Source organism: Miniopterus schreibersii (genome assembly GCF_964146895.1).
Source record: "Miniopterus schreibersii genome assembly, chromosome: 12".
Taxonomy (NCBI): domain Eukaryota; kingdom Metazoa; phylum Chordata; class Mammalia; order Chiroptera; family Miniopteridae; genus Miniopterus; species Miniopterus schreibersii.
This window is the reverse complement of record NC_138112.1, coordinates 32,571,118-32,591,328: the sequence shown is the minus strand read 5'-3', so window position 1 is coordinate 32,591,328 and position 20,211 is coordinate 32,571,118. Positions and strand designations below refer to the sequence as shown.

Below are 20,211 nucleotides of genomic sequence, written 5' to 3'. Positions count from 1 at the left end.
TGGGGTGAACGTGTCACCAGACTGTCTCCACAGCTCTGCTTGGTGCCATACTGTCCTGAAGGTTCTGAAGGAGACTGAGGTCACTGGACCATCTGGGCAGACAGAGCTGCCAGAGCTAGGACCCATGTCCAGGAGGGGACTGGAAATAAGCCTTGGCCCCTCCCGTGGGTGGGCCTGTTATCAAGGTTGTTTTCCGCTGCAGACAGTCACAGGGCTTCATTTCCCTGCCAGCTGCCCCCATCAGCCCTGAGCCCTCTGGGACACAGACACAAGCAGTCAGCAGTTCAGGAAAGGGATGGGCTGGTACTCTGGCCACATGAGCCAAGAAATTGGTCTAAGGCAGACCTTGGCCAAACCCACTCACAGTAGCCTGTTTTAGGAGTAATTTGTAAAAGAAAGCTGAAAGTTTGGTGTGAAGAAAGGGGCAGTTTACACAAGTGCTATATTTAAGGCCACATAGCCATTTACAAGTCAGAGTGACCACATCCTGGCCCTCAGGGCTGTGTTGGGCATTGAAGTGTGGGCAAGGGTGGGGATCATGGCCACCTCTGCATAGGGAGCTCTGGCTCAAAGGCAGAACAGAGGGTCTTTAGGTGGTCCTGAGGGTGTGAGGTTACAGGGAGCAGTGCCTAAGTTGGTAGACAATGCTGGTCTTTGGTGGCAGCCCTCACAAAGTGGTCACACCAGGGTGCCTTAGGGTTCCCTTGAGTACCCTTTCTGACCTCTCTGCATGCCTGGTTCCACACCTAGGGCAGGAACAGAAAGCTGACAAACTCACATGTGCCAAGAATTGCCCTTCATTTGGGACAAAGCTGTTGGCTGTGCAAAAGGCCAAATAACCTGAGTCTGGTTGAGATCACTGATCACCATCAGGCCTCACTTAGGACAGTGAGGGGCTAACAAGCAGCAGCACAGCCCTGCCTCCTAGTCTACACTCACTTTGACTCACCAGTCCTCTGAGATGGTGCTGTGCTGCCTGCACTGCTCAGTGTTCTCTTTCTCACAGTTTTGCTAAGCAGATGGCTGCACTCACCTTAGTGAGACACGTGCATAGTGAATGTGCTGCGGCTCTGCATGAAGGCTCACCCTTCCTCTGTCACCCGTCCTGCCGGTCCCTGGGCCTCTGCCCATGCTATTTCCGATGCCCACTGTGCCCTCTTTAGCTTATTCTGTCACAATCCAGCCTACCCTTAAAGGCCCAGCTGCACCATCCATTAAGCCTTGTGAGAATTAAACTCTTTCCCCAAGTTCTCACAGCACATTGTGTGAACCTCTAGGCTTTTTATTTGTGGCCATTTCCATCCTCAGGGCCCACACACAAAGTACTCCAGAAGGGCTTATTAAAGTGGTGTCCCCTGCATAACAGTCCATCATTATTACCTCCTGAAAGAGCAAACATATATTGAGCTCCTGTTTGCCAGGCCTAGTTAGGAATTTTCACATGTACTTCATTTAAGTTGTATAGTGCTGGGAGGTGGGGTTGTTATCTGATGAGGAAACAAATCAGAGAGGCCCAGTGACTTGTCCAAGGTTACACAGCAGGTGATGAAGCCAGAATTCAAAACCCAGGTTAGTCTGATTCCAAGGCCAGGGTTTTTCCCCTTATAAACAAACACAAAATAGTAACAACCATTGATCATTTATATGGCATTCTCACATACATTATTTCATTTGATCCTCACAACAGCCCTGTGAGGTAGGTAGGGTTATGTATTACTGTTACGCGCATTTCACAGATGAAGAAACAGAGTGGCTCAGTGAGGTGAGTGACGTGCATAAAGTCACACAGCACATTAGTGGCTTCGTAGGTCCTTTACTTTCTCTAAAGTCAAGCTGCTTGAATTAAGAAGCACCGAAAAGGTGGAGAAAAGATTTTTTATGGAGAAGAAAAAAGGCAGTGATAATTTATGAGATTTCTTCCTTAAACTGTTTTGTTGTGGTCATAGCTTCCATTCTAGTACCATTGGCCTGGTGGCCTGAAGTAGCTGTCAGAGACTCTTGGGTCCCACTGTAGGGGAAAAAGGCCTGTATTACCTAAGGGATATGGCCTTGCCCATAGCCCAGTGTACAGGCTCCCTACTCACAGAGCACATTATGGGAAGATCCCTCCTTGGCCCACCTCCTGTGGGTGCCTGTGCCACCAGGCTTTCCTGGCTTTGTCTGAGGGCCCCTACCCAGTGGGGAAGACTCTGAGACTCCCAAGGCTGTACTCACTCTAGGGATGAATCATAATGTGCAGTTTTGAAGCCTGCACAGCTCATCACCCCCTGGGAAGTAGTGGCTTGGGGTGTCTTGTCCTCGATTTCACCCCAAGGCGGTTCATGATCTTGTTATGACCAAAAAACAGTACTACAGAGGAAGGCACCCTCCTTCAGAACAGTGTCTCAGGGACTGGACTCTTAGTCCAAGGGCAGTGTTATGGTTCAGACCATTCTTGGGTTCCTTGCTGCATACTGCTTTCCAGGACCCTGGCTGCTTCCTCCGGCAGCACTTCCTCAGGGACAGCAAATCTTCATCTTCCAATAGAAGATGGTTAGAGGGTATCTAGAGTTGTGGCTGGTGAGGAAGATGGGTGAAATGGGGGTCACAAAGGAGGCAAAGCCATAACAAAATGGGGTTGACTTACAGGGGATGGAAGAGGGCCAGCCTTGGTTCTGAAGACAGATCCCAAAGGGGAATCCTAATATTATTTTCAGCATGAGTGTCTGGTCTCTCAAGGTGACTGTTTTGAAAGAGAAAATACATATTTGGGTGACAAGAACCAGACCATAAAATAGAACCAATGCCAGAAAATGGGAGTGGAAGGGCAGATTTTGGCTCAATATAAGAATTTTCTAACAGCCAGTACCAGCCAACCACAGCAGGGGCTGCCTTAGGGGTCATGAGCTTCCCATCACTGGAGGTATGCAAGCAGGGATATGTGATCAGTTGGAGGTACTGGGGAGAGGAACTCATCCCTAAATGTGTTGGGGTATGCTGGGGTGAGGGAGGACTAAGTGTTGAATTATTTTCCAACCCTGAGAGTCCATAATATATTTGTTTAAAATGACTTGTTCCAATGATACCTCAAATTCTTGGGGAAAGGATTACAAAAGTCAGGTAACAGGCCACAGTATGAGGTGCCTTTCATTGCACTGGCTGCAGATTTTCAAGCCTTCAAAGGGACAGCAGCCTATTTCTGAAGCCAGAAATCTCCAAATGCTTAGAGTTGATCCAGTCAAAAGGGATATCCCCATCTTCTGAACCCTGCTTGGATGCTCACTCCTCTAGGCCATGCCACAGCTCACATCTCTTCCCCAGCAGGGGCCAATACATCTTTGAGAACATACTGCTTTTCCAAGCCAGTCAAACATGGTTGCCCTCAGGCAAACAAATCCTTGGGCTGCATCCTTGGGACGAGTAGCAAGAACTGAAGGGAGCATCTTGTTCTCACCTCATCCTCTTCACCAGGGGGCTCTTATTCAAGTGGGTAAGTGAGGCACTGCCTAGTGGTATAGAGAGAGATGGAGTCCATGCCATAAATGATGCTCCTCTGTCTTGCCAGAAAGTCCTCCTGTGCCCTCCTTTAGGACATATCAGCAGACTCTTCGCTTGTCATAACAGACTGCCCATCTCCAGCTCAAAATGGCAAGAAAAAAGGTGGCTCTGTTGAGAGGACACATGGATTCCTATAGGTGGACTGCATCATGGGGGAATCAAGTCCTGCTACATGATTAATACAGATTAGTAGAGTGCCCTGCCTCACACTACTGGTGAGACACTCTTTAAGATCTTGGCTGACATGGAGCTTCTTGGGAACCCCTTTCCATTGCGGTTGGGGTCCTTTTACCTATAAATGTGGTTGTGGTCCTTTTACCTGTACCGTATTAATCGAATAATCTTATTGTTCATAAAATCCAGAGCATGTGGGTGAGAGGAATCGATGCAGAAGCCATCACTTAGAGCGATTTTCAGCACCTCCTCCACGAAGACCTGGAAGCTATTGATCTGCTTGTTGGCTGGCACCACCCAGAGCCTCTTGAGGTTCTGCTTGGTGTATTCCTCCTCTGGGAGGCCGTCCACATTGGCCACCCAGTCCAGAGTCAGGTGGTTGGGGTCCTGCAAGTGGCTGGTGATGGAGGAGAGATTGCCATTAGAGCAGTAGAAGAGCTTGGAGCCGAGGAGCTTGAGGAAGAGGCAGGAGGTGCTGAAGATGTTGGCATTGAAGACCTCCATGCTGGAAGAGGAGAGGCTGTAGATCTGGGGTGCCTCACGCACGGTGAAGTGGACCGTCTGCACATGCTGATTCAGCGTGATATTGAGCATGGCATTCTTCTCTGCCTTGGAGAGCTCCACCTCCTTCTCCTGCAGTGCCTCAATCAGGGGCTGAACCTGGTAGAAGTCAGCCTCCCTGCGGAGCAGACCCATCTCCTGGAAGTCCTCTGGTAAGTCCAGGTGGGAGGTCCGCAGGAAGTTGAGGATGTAGCGGAACACTTTGCCGTCACGGTCAATGAAGCAGTTGCCCTGGCTGTCCCTCTTGGTGGGCATCTTCCCGCTGAACATGGCACCTAGCATGGAGTCAGGGAAGCTGGTCAAGGTTGCCAGTGAGGTTGTGTAGAGCTTTCCCCCGACATTCAGTGTGATGGGGTCAGACATGGCAGGAGGTTGGGGTGCTGGGAAGTAATCCTAGAGAGGGAGAAAAGTGAGAAATGACAGTCACCCAACCACAGCTGGTATCTTAGTCTGTTGGAGCTGGTATAGCAGAATACCACAGACTGAATGGCTTAGTAACATTTGTTTCTCACAGTTCTGGAGGCTGGAAATCCAAAATCAAGGTGTGGGCAGATTTGATGTCTTCCTGCTGTGTCCTCATGTGACAGAAGGGGCAAAAGAGGTCTCTGGAGTCTCTTTTATAAGGGTACTAATCCTGTTCTCTACCCTCATGACCTAATCAGCCCCCAAAGGTCCTTACTTCCTTATACCATCACATTGGAGGTTAGCATTTCAACATGAATTTCTGGTGACACATTGACTCAGTCCATAACATCTGGGTAGTCACAGTTCTTAACTCATTGTAGATCAAGCCTATGGTCCTTGAGATCAAAATGAATTAATATTTAATGAACAAATGGATGGGTAATAATTGCCACACTGTCTAAAGCACATTAAGTTCACTAGGGAGTTAAAAAAAAAAAAAGAAGAAAAGGAAAAAATGAAGCCTGGGTCATACCTTCCAGAGATTGTTTTAATTGGTCAGGAATGTGGACCCAGCATTGGTATTTTTGAAAAAGTGCCCTCAGTAATTATAAATGTTCAGTTAGGACAGAGAACCACTGGCCCAAGGAAAGAGAGGAAATGTGCCAGAACTGAATGCTACGTTACCTCTCTTACATTTGTTTACATAATGGTCATATATCTTTTGACACAGACAATACCACCATCCATCTATCTTGTGCAATTGAGCAAAACCGTGCCTGGATTCATTCCCCACATTCAGACAGCTGAAGGGCCATACCAGGATTCAAACCCAGGCCCCTTTATATGAGAGAGAAAACTGTAAATGCTTACTAGCCAAAGACTGGTACAGTCTAAGTACAGTACTTAACAAATGCTCTGAGATTTATACACCAAGCCTAGCATTCCTTCTGCCGTACCAATGTTGTCTTCTTGTTTAATTATTTTTCTGTCTCAAAAAATTTACAACAAATGGCTGTGATTAGTGTCATTTCCATCTATCTACCAGGCTCACAATGGTTCATTCAGTCTTTTGGACTCTAAATGACACCCTTTTCTGGACTCATTCTCCTGTAACAATTTGCCTTGCCATGAAGATGCTCTTGGCTCCTGGTGGCTGCCCTTTCCTGTCATGATGGCACCCCAGCCTCCTCTGAAACTTTCTTGGAGGTCAGTGCAAATGTGGAGCTTGCCACAAAGCACCCTTTCCAAAGGTTCTTTACCTACTCTTTAACAGAGCCTCCCTACCCTACTGATCTCATAGCCTCCAGTCCGTCATCTCCTTCAACCTGAACTCTTGCATTCTAAACCTTCTCTTTAAGGTTTTAGAAAGCAGGGGATGAACTGTCTCTGTTTCTAACATGATACTTTCCCAAGAGCCAGCCTATGGGACATATTCAGCAGTTTTTCCCTGAGGCTGGGTGTGGGCAGCGCAGAGAGGAATTGACCCCAGTGCTGACCTTGAGAAAAGCCCAGGCTGGCGGGGAAGACTGAGAGGAGTCAGTGAGGGTGTAGTGCCAGGGGAGATGTACTAGGCACTGTGAGAGTAGGTCAGGAATGAATGCTTGGCATGCTTGCTATCCAGATGGAAAAACAGGGAGGTCCGAGGAAGGACTTCCCCAATATCACCCAGGAAGGGTGGCGAGTAGGCTAGAGTACTTCTTACTACATGTCTGCCTTCTAAGGAGGCTGTACTGAGACCCAGTTATTCCAGGTGATAGAGACCCGCCACCCTGAGGATGGAGTTGATGTTTGGCTGCCCTACCCAACTGTCTGGGTGGGTCCCCTCATGATTCCATCCCCGTCTAATGAGGCACTTTGATACAGCAGAAAGGCATTAACCATCTGGAGTGCCTGAAGAGAAACAAGCTGACGATGAAGTTATAAATCGTCAGCAGCAGCCTGAAGCAGATGGGCTGTGAGACAGTGGGGAGATCCAACAGAGAGGGTTGGGGTGAGGAAGGGACAGCTTTTGTATGGAGACATGCAGCTGGGGAAGATGCTTGGTCTTGGGGCTGAGTCTGGCCAATTCTCTCCAGAGGGCCCAGGTAGGGCCCTGGGATAAGCCATCCCCTTCCTCATTCCAGAACCTCCTTTTCTTTCTAGATAGTAGTTTGCATATTCTAGTTTTCAGTCCCTCTCTCTCCTTAATTTAAGGCCCAGGCTCTGAACTGGTGTCAGAGAGGTTGGACTGTCTTTCATGACAGTTCTGTGGGCCACAGACCCCATATCTCTGTGCATTAGTGCTGAAGAGCTCAGCACTGGGGGTGGAGGAGACAGTTAAGAGCCACAAGACATACGTGGGTGGGCACCCAAACTACTATTTTCCTTGCAAAAGCAGCAGAGTATCTGCCTTCCTGTCCCTGGCCCTTGCTCTCTCCCCCACCCCCCAGCTGTGGGTTGGAAGGCAGTCTCCTTGGGTGCTCTCTGTGGTATTCTCTCTATACCCATGAGTCCCAGAGCCTAGTCCTTCAAGCCCCTATTTTCTAGTGGCAGCACCACGGTGTTCACCATCATAAATGCTCAGGCCCCATTGTGAAAGGCACAATGACACAAGGGGGGCAGGAACTGGCACATCTAGGAGGCTGAGGAGCTTCATGAGTATGGCAGAGAGTTTGTGGTCAGGTGGGGTGAACTAACATCACTGAGCTACAGCTCTGGCTTTTACCCAGCTGCCTCCTGGACATCTCCACCTGAATATACTGCAGGTACCAGAAGCCTAACACAGAATTCCTCTTTCCCCAAACCTGCTGTAAACTCTTCTCAGCCACCCAGCTGTCTGAGCCCAAGAGCCAGGAAGCAGTACTGACTTCTCATCCCTAAAATTTTTTATGACTCTGATCCTTGAACCCATCCCTCTAGCTATTCTTGGAGCTCAGGCCTCATCCCCACTCCCCCTTTATCCTCACTTGGCTCTTTCAGTCCATCTTCCATTTTAGTCTGCAGACTGATCTTCTTGAAGCACTACTGCTTGCCTAAGACACCTCGCTTTTCCAGTCTCACCTCTAACCCTCCCCTTCCCCCAACTCTATGCTCTGTCACTCCAGGCACCACAGCACACCCCTCACACTGTCACCTGCCTTGCCTTTGCTCTCCTTACACCCCCCTTCTCCACTTTCTCTGTTGTCAATCTTTAAGGCTCTGCCTATGAGTCACTGCCTGTTTGTAAGGCTGTCCCCAAATCTCCAGTAGGTTAATAGCTGTCCTCTTGGGGCTTCCAGATTCCTAGAACAACCCTCTCCAGCTGTGCCCACCGTTCCATCATGTTATGATCTGTTTTGCACATGGCCCTCCTTCCCAGCTTTTTCAAGATGTAGATCACTGGACATCTATTATGTAATAAAAGGACCTTAACCTATACCTTGCATCATAGACAAACAACTCAAAATAGATAATGGACCTAAATGTAAAATCATTTTAAAACTATTAAACTTCTAGGAGAAAATCTTTGTGATTTTGGGGTTAGGCAAAGATTTCTTAGATAGGACCCAAAAGGCATAAACCATAAAAAAATTGACAGATTGGACTTTATCCAAATGAAAATCTCTTCAAAAGACACTGTTAAGAAAATGAAAATAAGACAAAGACTGGGAGAAAATATTTGCAAAACACATATCTGATAAAGGATTGTTAACTAGAATATATAAAGAATTCTCAAAACTCAATAAGAAGAAAACAGACAACCCAGTTTTTAAAATGGGTAAAAGAGCTGAACAAACACTTCAACAAAGAAGATACATAGATGATAAATACATGAAAAGATGCCCAACATCATTGGTCATTAGAGACATGAAGATTAAAACCTCAATTAGAAACTACTACATATCTATTAAAATGGCTCAAATAAAAAATATGACAATACCAAATTTTGGTGAGTACACAGAGCAACAGAAGCCCTAAGACAGTGCTGCTGAGAACACAAAATGGAACAACCACTGTGGGAAATAGTTTGGCACAGAGCTCTTACGTGACCCAGGAATCCCACTCCTAGTTATTTATCCCAAAGAAATGAAAACATATGGCCAGGCAAAAACCTGTATGAGAATGATTATAGCAACTTTATTCATAATTGCCCAACCTGGGAACAAGTAAGATGTAAATGGATAAACAAATTGTGGTATATCCATACAATGGAATATGACTCAGCAATATAAAAGAACTAGCTACTGACACACACCACAATATAGAAGAATCTCAAAAGCATTATTTATGTCAAGTGAAAAAAACCAGCCTCAAAAGGTTACATGGTGTGTGATTCTATTTATATAACATTCTGGAAAAGGCAAAACTACAGAGACAGAAATCAGATCAGTGGTTTCTAGGGGCTGGGTTGGAGAGAAGACTGGCTATGTAAATGTGGTTACCAAACACAAGGGGTTCACTGCTTGGGATGTTCCATTTAAGAACTAGATGTGGTAGTTAGGTAGTTTTTTTCTTGTAGCAAGTAAAGGAGATTGGGGATTCACATTTGAAGTTCTTTCTCCCCAAAGGGAGGCTGAGTCATTGATTAGATATACTATTTGGTTAGTTATATGTTGATTTCTTCTTTGCAGTTAGCTAAACTTACCCTGTTGGGTTAGGGTCAAACTCCTTTGGTTACAGCTGCATCTGCAAAATATACTGTGTGGCATTTTAACATTGAGCAAGAATAGCATTTAGTAAGAACTGCCCAGACCTTGATACCCTTGTTCTATCTAACAGCATGAGGCAACATTTTGGAATGATGGAAATAGTCTATGTCTTGATGTAGTAGTGGCCAAATGACTGTATAAAGATTATAAAAATTTGCCCGGTCAGGTGTGGCTCAGTGGTTGAGCATCGACCTAGGGTCCAGGAGATCACGGTTCGATTCCCAGTCGGGGCACATGCCCGAGTTTTGGGGTCGATCCCCAGCAGGGAGCATGCAGGAGGCAGCGATCAATGACTCTCTCATCACTGATGTTTCTATCTCTCTCTCTCTCCCTTCCTCTCTCTGAAATCAATATATATTTTTTAAAAAATTATAAAAATTCATATAACTATATATCTTAAAAAGGTGAATTTTACTGTATATAAATTATGCCTTAGTAAACTTGAAAAAAATCAAGATTGTGATTGTGTCATGAAATCCATATAGTGGGTTATGACCAGTTATATACATATATTGTTGTGAAACTTTGGTTTGTGTATGTGTGTGTGTGTGTGTGTGTGTGTGAGAACTGGATTGTGATATAAGGTGTATCTGCATACTTTGGGTTGTGATAAAAATTGTTTTTGAAAACTACTGCCTAGTTGTGATCTTGACATCACATCTCATGTGTTTGTATATGCACTGCCTAGCACAGAGTAGGTGCTGGTAGCATTATGGTGGTGGGGGTGGTGCAGCAGGGAGGCCCTGAGAAGGGAGGAATGAATATTTACTGAGGGTTTTACTACATTCAAGACCTTTATGCCCTAGCCAGTTTGGCTCAGTGGTTAGAGCATCGGCCCTCAGACTGAAGGGTGCTGGGTTTGATTCCAATCAAGGACACATACCTCAATTGCAGGCTCGATCCCCAGCCCTGGTTGGGGCCAGTGCAGGAGGCAATCAATAAATGTGTCTCTCTCACATTGATGTTTCTCTCTCCCACCTCCACTCTCTCTGAAAAGCAATGGAAAAAATAATAGGTGAGGATTAAAAAAAAAAAGACCTTTACACTTATCAGCCCATTTAATTCTTACAGCCATCCTACAATGTACACATCATTCTCCCTGTTGGCAGATGGGAAACAGAGACTCAGAAAGACTGGTGACTTGCTCTTCCCCTTGCACAGGCCACTGAATTATAATAGCAGCAAAAGGTTGTAATAGCTTTAACCAGTTTGAGAATCCCTGAAGCAGCCTTTTAAAATTCTGCTCTACAGCCCTGGCCGGTGTGGCTCAGTTGGTGGGAGCGTCGTCCCACCTGATGAAAGGTCATGGGCTTGATGCCCAGTTGGGGCACGTGCCTAGGTTGCAGGTTCAATCCCTGGCCCTGGTCTGGGCACATGTGGGAAGCAACAGGTCAATGTTTCTAACATCGATGTTTCTCTTTCTCTCTCCTTTCCCCTCTCTAAAAGTCAATGAAAACGTCCTTGGGTGAGGATTAACAATAAATAAAAATAAAATACTGCTCTGCAGCTTGCTTGGCAAGACAACAGCTACCACTTGCTGAATACACACCTGTTTTTACAATGTAAGGGGCCTAATGTAACATTTGATAGCTATTTATTTATTTATTTATTTATTATTTATTTTTTAATCCTCACCAAGGGTATTTTTTCCATTGCTTTTCAGAGACAGTGAAAGGGACAGAGAGAGAGAAACATGCGCAAGAGAGACATAAATTGGTTGCCTCCCACACACATCCCAACTGGGGCCAGGGATCAAGCCTGCAACCGAGGTACATGCCCTTGACCAAAATTGAACCTGGAGTCCTTCAATCTGTGGGCTGATGCTCTAACCACTGAGCCAAACAGGCTAGGGCGTATTTTATTTATTTTGAATTAAAATATGTTGAAAAGTACAGAGAATATTATTGTGCTAAATGCTTTACATGCGCTCCTTCATTTGATGTCTTCACAAATACCCTGTGAGACAGATACTATAATTTCCTTTTTACAGATGAGGAAAGGTTTAGTCAGTGGAGGAGCTGAGATCTGAATCCAGGTCTGTGTGAGCCCAACGCTTCTGATTGTTTCCCCTTCCCACCTTGGGGCCCCAATGTGAGTGAGACATGCACACTCCCCTATTCTCTGTCTAGGCCAGACTGGGGTAGGATCCCTTGACAACTAGTCCACTGCCAGCTTGGGGCTCTACCCACTCACATCTGAGGACATGGGGACAGGATCTCAGGATGGCCCAGAGCTCCTCCACAGCTGATATAGGGCAAGTCCACTGAGAATTTAAACTCTTCTATTGCAAAGACAACTCATGACGTCTAATGACAAAGCAGGAAAACACAAAAAGCCAGGTTTATAAAAGTCAGTTTAGAAAAGATAAAAGAAAATGCAAACTCAACCAGGAAGTAGGAGATAAAGAAATCCCACCACTGTGTTTGAAGGAATAGTTTTCTTAAGCTGGAGACTTTCCAAATCTGCCTCTCAACTTGAAAAGAACCAAGAAAAAGATCAGCCCATCCCCCTCTCTGAGAAGACCACTGGTGTCAAACCAGGGAATTGTGCAATGCTGATCATCAGACCATCTGGCCTGGCAGGAAAAGCCAGGGGGCCTGGGATCTTGGAGTTGAGGCTGGAATTCTTGCCTCCATGAGAGAGTCTGTGGCCCAAATGAGAGGGGGTCTTAAGCCCATCCTGGTACCACATGTGTAGGGCCTGAAAATCACCTGGTGTAACCTTTAATTGTGACACAAAATAAAATTCTTTAAGAGATATCCTATAAGGAAGGGCAGCCAAGACACTGCTCTAAAGAGTCCTACTTTAAAACTATGTCCTGGTCCCCATGGTCCCCACAGGCCTCATGAGGGACACAGCTTATGCTTGAGGGGTACTTACCATATACCATACCTCTATTAGATACATTATACATATTGACTTATTTAAGGCCCAAACGAGGAGAGTATTATCTGTTTTACAAATGGGAACCTGAGGCTCAGAGAAGTTAAGTAACTGGCCCAAAGCAGGGCAGAGCCTGGATTCAAGCCTAAGCTTGACTGCAAAGTCTGTGCTCTGAGTGACAATACACTCCTCTGGGCATTCAGCAGCCAAGGGCCTTGGAGAATTCTGTCACGTGTCCCCTTCCTACTTCTTACCAGGTGCTCTCACACCTGCCATCTCAATTTGATTCTGACCTACATGACCAGGGCACAGAATCAACATTTCCTGAGCACCTAGGACATGGCCCCAAGCTATGTGAGACATTTTCCTATAGGTTATTTCATTAAAATACCACACTGATGTTGTGAGGTATGTACAATTATCATTCCAATTTCTAGGATTATAAAACTGAAGCAGACTAGTGAAGACATCTGCTTAAGATCACACAGCTAGAGCCAGCCACAACAGAGCTAGAATTCTAAGTGAGGTCTTTCTTGGTAGCCTGCGCTACCTCAAGTAACAAAGGTGATGGCATTTTATTAAGAACCATAAATAGGATTTGAATAGAGATCTGTAATTCTTCTGAGAGTTGTTCTTAAAGTTGTTCTCCTAAAATCAATTATAGTTGTTATGCTATCCTAATCCAAATCCCATTAGAGTGTGTGTATATATATCTATATATGTATTTAAAAGATTTTAAAAAGATTAAAATCTTAGTTTGGAAAAGTTGATGAGTGATAACCTGAAACAATATTTGAAAAAGAGTAGTTACATTAGTATAATGTATTAAATTGGATTATAAAGCAAATGAAAAAGAAGGAATTTTGTAGTACATGTTGAAAAGACTGGCTATACAAATATCCTTGCAACAACTCTGGGACCTTGGGAGGACAGGTCACATTATCTTTATTTCATAAACTCAGAGAGGATGAATTCCTGGCTCAGGGAGTTGTATGCATTCTTGACCTCTGAGTCATGGTCTCTGGAAGGATCTGGGTTTGGACAGTGCTCAAAGAACCAGTCCTTTGGAGGCAGCCTGGGGTGTCTTCTCTAATTTGTGTTTTGAGCAAGGGACTGAAACCAGCCACAGTGGTCCTAGCCAACAGCTTGTACACTCCTGGAACCCTGAAAAAGGCATGCACTCTTTCTGTGCAATTTCCTACATTACTGCTCACTGAGCTTCTATAATGAAACTATTTCCCATGCAATCTACTTTTACACAGTGAGGACCAGTTGTTGTGACTACAATGAATCTATTAAGCAATGATCATCCATCCATCCATCCACCCATCATTTCTTATCTATGCTCAAAGAGCCTAGAAAATGATACCCTAGTAATAATGAGCAAATGTGACCCCAGATCTTGGTTTCTAAATGTTATCTCCTACAAAAAACAAACCAGGACTTTGACAGGAAAAATTCAAGGTAAGCCTGGAACAGCTCTTACCAGATAGCAAAGAAGCAATCAAAGATTAATGAGGTTATATCAAAAGAACACAGGAGAGGTGGTGGCTGACCTTAGCCTGCACCCCCCAGGTGGCCCTAGAGCCAGTGCACCCAGTAGACAGCTTCAGACCACATCGAAGCACCATCACCCAACGACCTCCACAAGTGACACACTCAAGAGGTGGACTCAGCGGGCACCAGAGCTCCACTGAAGTAAGTCCTGCTCTGTGGGGTGGACCCCTGCACAGTTGATCCTCCATGTTGGTCAGTGGTCGCAGCAGTCCTTGCAGCTGATTGCCTGGGGGCAAATCTCTCCCACTGACATGCCAACAGAAATCAAGACTCAACTACAAAAGGAGGGGGTGCACCTCCAGTGCCCAGCTTGGGTGATTGGGGATGCTGTGCCACTGGACCCTAGAGAACACCTATTACATTGGGCCACTCTACTGAGCCTGAGAGACGTAGAAGTTCTGCTTAATACATAGAAACACACACACAGGGAGGCTGTCAAAATGAAGAGACAAAGAAACATGTCCCAAATGAAAATAGAATAAAACTCCAGAAAAAGAACTAAACAAAATAGAGACTAGCAATCTACTAGATACAGAGTTCAAACACTAGTTATAATGATGCTTAATGAACTTAGGGGGAGAGTAGATGAACTTAGTGAGAACTTCAACGAAGAGATAGGAAACAAAAATGGAATTAGAACACATAAAAAAAGAACCAAACAGAAATGAAGAATATATTAACTGAAATGAAGAATACATCACAGGGTATCAACAGTGGAGTAGATGAAGCACAGGATCAAATAAGAGACTTGGAAGATAAGGAAGCAGAAAACACCCAATCAGAACAGCAAAAAACAGAATCCAAAAACATTAGGCTAGTATAAGGAGCCTCTGGGACAATTTCAAGCGTACCAACATTTGCATCATCGGGATGCCAGAAGGAGAAGAGAGAGCAAGGAATTGAAAATCTATGTGAAAAAATAATGATGGAAAAGCTCCCTAACCTGGTGAAGGAAATAGACATACAAGTCCAGAAAGTGGAGAGAGCCATAAACAAGATGAACCCAAAGAGGCCCACATCAAGACATGTCATAATTAAAATGCAAAAGAATAAAAACAAAGACAGAATCTTAAAAGCAGCAAGAGAAAAGCAGTTAGTTATCTACAAGGGAGCTCCCATAGGACTGTCAGCACATTTTTCAACAAAAATGTTGCAAGCCAGAAGGGATTGGCAAGAAATATTCAAAGTGATATAAAGCAAGGAACTACAACCAAGATTACTCTACCCAGCAAAGCTATCAATTAGAATCAAAGGACAGATAAAAAAAGCTTCCCAGACAAGAAAAAGCTAGAGCAGTTCATTACCATCAAACCAGTAATATATGAAACATTAAAAGTTCTTGTTTAAGAAAATAAAGTGATAAAAAATATGAATGAAATGGCAATAAGTACATATCTACCAACAACTGAATGTAACAAAACAAAATAAGAGAACAAGCAGAACAGAGACAGAGTCATAGATACAGACAACATTTGGATGGTTGCCAGATGGAAGGGGGGTTGGAGGGATGGGTGAACAAGGTGAAGGGTTTAAGAAGTCCAAATAGGTTGATACAGAATAATCATGGGGATGTAAAGTACAACATAGGGAATATAGTCAGTAATATTCTAACAGCCTGGCTGGCGTGGCTCAGCAGTTGAGCATCAACCTATGATCCAGGAGATTTCAGTTCAATTCCTAGTCAGGGCACATGCCCCAGTTGCAGGCTTGATCCCCAGTAGGAGGTGTGCAGGAGGCAGCCGATCAGTGACTCTCTCATCATCGATGTTTCTATCTCTTTCTCTCCCTCTCCCTTCCTCTCTCTGATATCAATAAAAGGCATATTTAAAATAATAATAATATTCTAACAACTATGTATGGTATCAGATGAGTGTAAAGTTTATCAGGATGATCATTTAGTAAGTTATGTAATGTCTAATCACTGAGTATACATTTGAAACTAATATAATAATGTATGTCAACTGTAATTGAAAGATAAAAAAATGATTTCAAGAAAAGAATATAGGAGATCTTAAAAGTTCTTATCAGAAGAAAATAATTTTGGTAACTATATGTGTTGATGGGTGTTAACTAAATGTATTATGGTAATAATTTCTCAAAATATTCATATATCAAATCACTATGTTGTAAACCTAAAATACAAGGTTATATGTCAATTATATCTCAAGAAAAAAACGAACACAGAAGCTGGCATGACAGGATTCTCATTGGCCAAATTTGGGACACTTTTAGTGCCAAAATGATTAATGGTGACAACGGGTTATAACACACTGAATCCTTTAAAAAAATCATAGGTCCCTGTTACTCCAAAAAGAAAGAGGGACCCTAGAGGGAGTGAGAAAGACACACACACACACACACAGGAAAAGCTATTCTACAGCAAAGAATAGCATAATTAGAAAATTACTATTTTCAACCCTCAGTGTTACAATTCAGGTAATGGATGTGGAGTGAAAGGTTATCATGGACACACAATTCCAAGTCTCAAAGAATCACTCCACAGACTACTTATTAATTAAAAGGGGGAAAATTTACTCTTATATGGAGAGATCAGGCTGTCACGACCTTAACTGATAATCAAATTTAGCATTCATGGGTCGTAGGGACCTTGATATCATATGCCTCCTGATGTGACGAAGTAAGAAGTATTGTATACAACATTATCAGAAAAAAAATCTAATCACTGGTAAAATAAACAAATTTAACTAGGTAGAAGGGCTCTATCTAGATCAAATGAGTTGTTAGAAGATATAACTAAATGCAATGCATGAATCTTCACTGCATCTGATTTTTAAAAAGCTATGTAAGACTTTTTGGCAGTTGGAGAAATTTGAATATCAACTGTTTATTAGATAATATTGACTTCTTGCTAAGATACATGCTGAAGAATTTAGGGGTCAAGTGTGAAGATGTCTATAACTTTTAAATAGCTTAGCAAAAAAAGTGTGTGTGTAAAAGCAAAATTAGCCAAGTGAGTTGGTGCATCTATGTGAAAAGCTATTTTTTAAATTTATTGTAGGATTGAGCATTCTAAAAAATCTTTATTTTGAAAGAAGGGGGAAGAAAAGAACACTTCCCCACAGGACTATAGATGTAAAGTTCCAGTCAGAGTGCAGGACCCCAATGAATAGATTTCTTGTTACTGTTACTAAGAAGTACTATACTGAAAATCTCCATGTGTTGTGCTTTGGAGGATGAGGAAGCCAACCAGAGCTAAGATAAAATAGCACACAGTAGGGACAGGTCACCCTACATAGACCGAATGCCTACAGAAACCACAACACTAAGCCTGCCTGTCTCTCTGCTGGAATCTAGGCTGTTCAGTCCTTGTTTCCTGCCTCCTGAACCCAGAGCCTCTCTACTACAGAAGAAACTTGTCATGGTTCACAAATGGGGGCCACTTTTGGGCCTCACAAATGTTGTGGATGGGCAGAAAGAACTGGAGGAGCTTTGTTGGGGGAAGGAAAGTGCATGGGCTTTGATATCACCTGGGCCTGTGTTGGAATCAGGCCCTGCCACTTACATAGCTGTGTGGGCCTAGGCTAATTCCTGGATAGATGATGTTACCATCATCATAAGAATAGAAGCAGTAATAATGACGGCTGACATTTATTGAGCAGTTACTACTGTGCTAAGCACTTTATGCATGTTGATCTTAGAAGAAATACAGGTGCACCTCATTTTATTGTGCTTCACAGGTGTTTGTGTTTTACAAATGGAAGGCAAGACCCTCTACCTGCAAAAAGATCATGACTCACTTTATTGCAATACTCGTTTTATGGCAGTGACGTGGAACTGAACCTGCAACATCTCTGAGGTATGCCTGTACTATTATTATTTCTACTTTTCATGCCAGGCCCTCTCCTACTTCTGCAATTTAGCACCTACCATCCCCTCTGCCTGCTGTGAAGGTAAATCCCATTAATCTGTCAGGCTCCTCAGCTGTAAGTCATTCCTTCCTCCTCTGCATCTCCAGAAAGTTTTATTTTCACCCCTTACCAAGGCCCACTTTACTTAGGTAGATGGGTGCCTGGCCACCCTGCTGGGACTGGGATCTCCCCTCTCTGTACCCTCAGAAGCAGGCAAGCAGAGGAAGGGGAAGAAATTTCTTCCAGTTTAGTCAGATCCATTTTCCTCACCCCAGACTGATTGTCATCTACCAATAGGGAGCTTTATCACCCACTCTATAATTTTAAAAACTTTATTTTGGAAACAGTCTTGAATTTTCAACTTGGAATCTAAGGTCCAGGACAAGGCCCAGGTGACCACCTAGAAGTAAACACAAGAACTCCCACTATGTAGGAGATGGAGAGAACATGGTTGGGTAAATTTCGAAGATGAAAATGATCAGAGAGTGATGTCTCCCAGGACACCAGATAAGATTTCCCCATCTTACTCAGACCACCAGCATAAAGACTGGCTCAGAGCCCTTCATCTTCTCTACCTGGCCTCCCTACACCCAACAGCTGTAGTTTTAGCTCTCTTTTGTCCAGTTCACATCCCTAAGAAGCCCACAGGCTGCTCCATTTATCCCCACAACCCACACGTTAGGGGGAAAAGTTATTACTTAGACTCAGGTGACACACATGGACCCCAGAGTGAGCTGCCCAGTAGCCTATGGGATAGGGAAAGGTAGGCTATAGGAGGAAAGCCACCTGATCTGGCAACTTTTACTCATTTGCACAGCAAAGTATTTTCTCACCTGTTTCAGGCTCCCAACAACCACCACCATCCCCCATTCTGTTCCAGAACTTTCCTTCATCTTCTCAGCACACTCTCAGGCTTCATCTTGTGATTTTTGTCAGACACAAGCACCCCATTTCAACCACTCTTTTCCTTATGTTAGGTTTTCCTGCTCCTAACAATTATAATTTATAAACAAAGGGCTTTTAAATCCATCTCCTCATTTCATTCTCACAATAACCACAGGAGGGTTTCCTTACAGGTTGGCATTCAGAAAGGTTGAGGAAGTTGGTCCTGTCACACAATCTGCAAAAGGCAGGGCATCAAAACTTTTTTTCCTTCCCTACCATCCATTCCAGACTAAACCTCTGCCTCCCTAGAATCCAGGAAAAAAATAAAATAAAGCAGGGTCTTTGGGTAAGGAGTCCTGGGTGGTTTTGGGCAAGTCACTTCATTTCTCTGAGCCTCATGTTCCTGACCTGTAAACAGGTATGGTGACACCTTTACAGGGTGTGAAAGTTGAATGCGATCATGTTTGTAACACACCGAGTTCAAGGGTTGGGCTCTTTATTTCTAGTCACAAGGAAAGGAAGGTGTTCTGCATCCACAGGTATTTGCTCACTCAGGCACCCCCTTGCCCAAACTATAGCTGATACAGGGCTTTCCAGGGTTGGGAGGCGTCCTTCTCATCTTTGTCTCCGCCCCGTCTTCCCTAGTGCTTTCCGACCCATTCCACCCAATCCAACCCAGGTTTGCTTCATCGGCATTCTCAGCACGCACTCTCCAGACCTGGATTCCCCCAGTCCAACCGCACGCGTGTTCCCCTCCTCACCTAGAGGCTCCGCCCCTCCTTGCTCCACCCACCAAAGACTCCTCCCAACAGACTCGACCCTCATTATGCCGGTTTTTCCTACAGTCACCATCCACCCAGGTTCCTTCCACCAGCTCCGCCCCCTCTCCTCGATTAGCCTCCCCACCCCTGCAGCCACAGGAGTTACCATGCCCATCGCACAGATGAGAATGGCGAGGCTATGGTAGGCTAGATGACTTCTGATGGTAGGACAGGTGCTCGGGTGGACCCGCGTCCCTTCACCGGCCATCCAGGAGCCCCGCGCCCCCAGCCGCGCCGCACCCACCTCCTGCCCTCGCTCTGCAACCTCCCCTCCGCGGGCGGCCAGCGCAGCTTTGCTAGAGGGGCGGAGGCCTGGAGCCCAGCCCAGGGGCGTGGCAGCCGGGACCGCGCGCGGCGCTCCCGGACTTGTAGTTCTCTCTGGGCTCTTGGAGGTTGGGTGCGCGGAGCGCAAACTTCATCTCCCAGGAGGCATTGCGGCGAGCCCTCCAGCTCCCCACCCCGCCCCGCCCCCGCCTGCGCGCTGGCCTGCTGGCCTTAAAGGGGACGCGGCCTGAGTAGTGGTTCGCGGGGTGGTCCCCGCTGGGGCTCCGCCCTGTTACTCGTACCTCGCACCTCCCCCCGCATGGTCCAGCAGCCCTACAGCCCCGCAGCCCCGCAGCCCCGCGGCTGTGCCTGAGTCGGGCTCCCTGCGTACAGGCTCGTGCAGAGGGGGGTGGGGAGGTGGAAGCAGCATCCCAGCCTTCTGGGACCTGGCGGAGGGCGTCGTCACTCCGGGGGGGGGGGGAGCAGAGGACCCGCCCTGACCTAGCCCGGCCCAGCCTCGTCCTGCCCCGCCTGCGCGCCCGGCCCAGAAGCGGGTCTGAGGCAGGGTCCACTGGGGGCCCAGAGGTA

At 45.3% G+C, this 20,211-nt stretch overlaps 2 protein-coding genes across 4 annotated transcripts in view; one reads left to right on the top strand and one right to left on the bottom strand.

The window, feature by feature from the left end:
* Positions 1-1,626: 1,626 nt before the first annotated feature.
* Positions 1,627-19,667, bottom strand: KCTD21 (potassium channel tetramerization domain containing 21). Of its 2 annotated transcripts, XM_081154308.1 has the most exons (3): positions 19,604-19,667; positions 10,228-10,333; positions 1,627-4,665 (listed from the first exon to the last, which is right to left on the bottom strand). In XM_081154308.1, exon 3 carries the CDS (start codon positions 4,633-4,635, stop codon positions 3,853-3,855), a length of 783 nt encoding a protein of 260 aa, XP_081010434.1. In that variant the 5' UTR covers positions 4,636-4,665; positions 10,228-10,333; positions 19,604-19,667; the 3' UTR covers positions 1,627-3,852. The 2 variants fall into 2 exon arrangements, with proteins under 2 accessions (XP_081010434.1, XP_081010435.1); XM_081154309.1 differs by lacking the exon at positions 10,228-10,333 and having other exon boundaries at positions 19,604-19,632.
* USP35 (ubiquitin specific peptidase 35) overlaps positions 4,352-20,211 on the top strand; it is a 43,792-nt gene continuing 27,932 nt past the window's right edge. The window contains exons 1-2 of one of the 2 annotated variants that reach the window (XM_081154306.1): positions 4,352-4,424; positions 17,483-17,601. The gene's annotated coding sequence lies outside the window, so the exon portion shown is untranslated. Of the gene's footprint in view, positions 4,425-17,482; positions 17,602-20,117; positions 20,209-20,211 lie in introns of those variants that run through there. The other variant, XM_081154305.1, reaches the window with a different exon arrangement.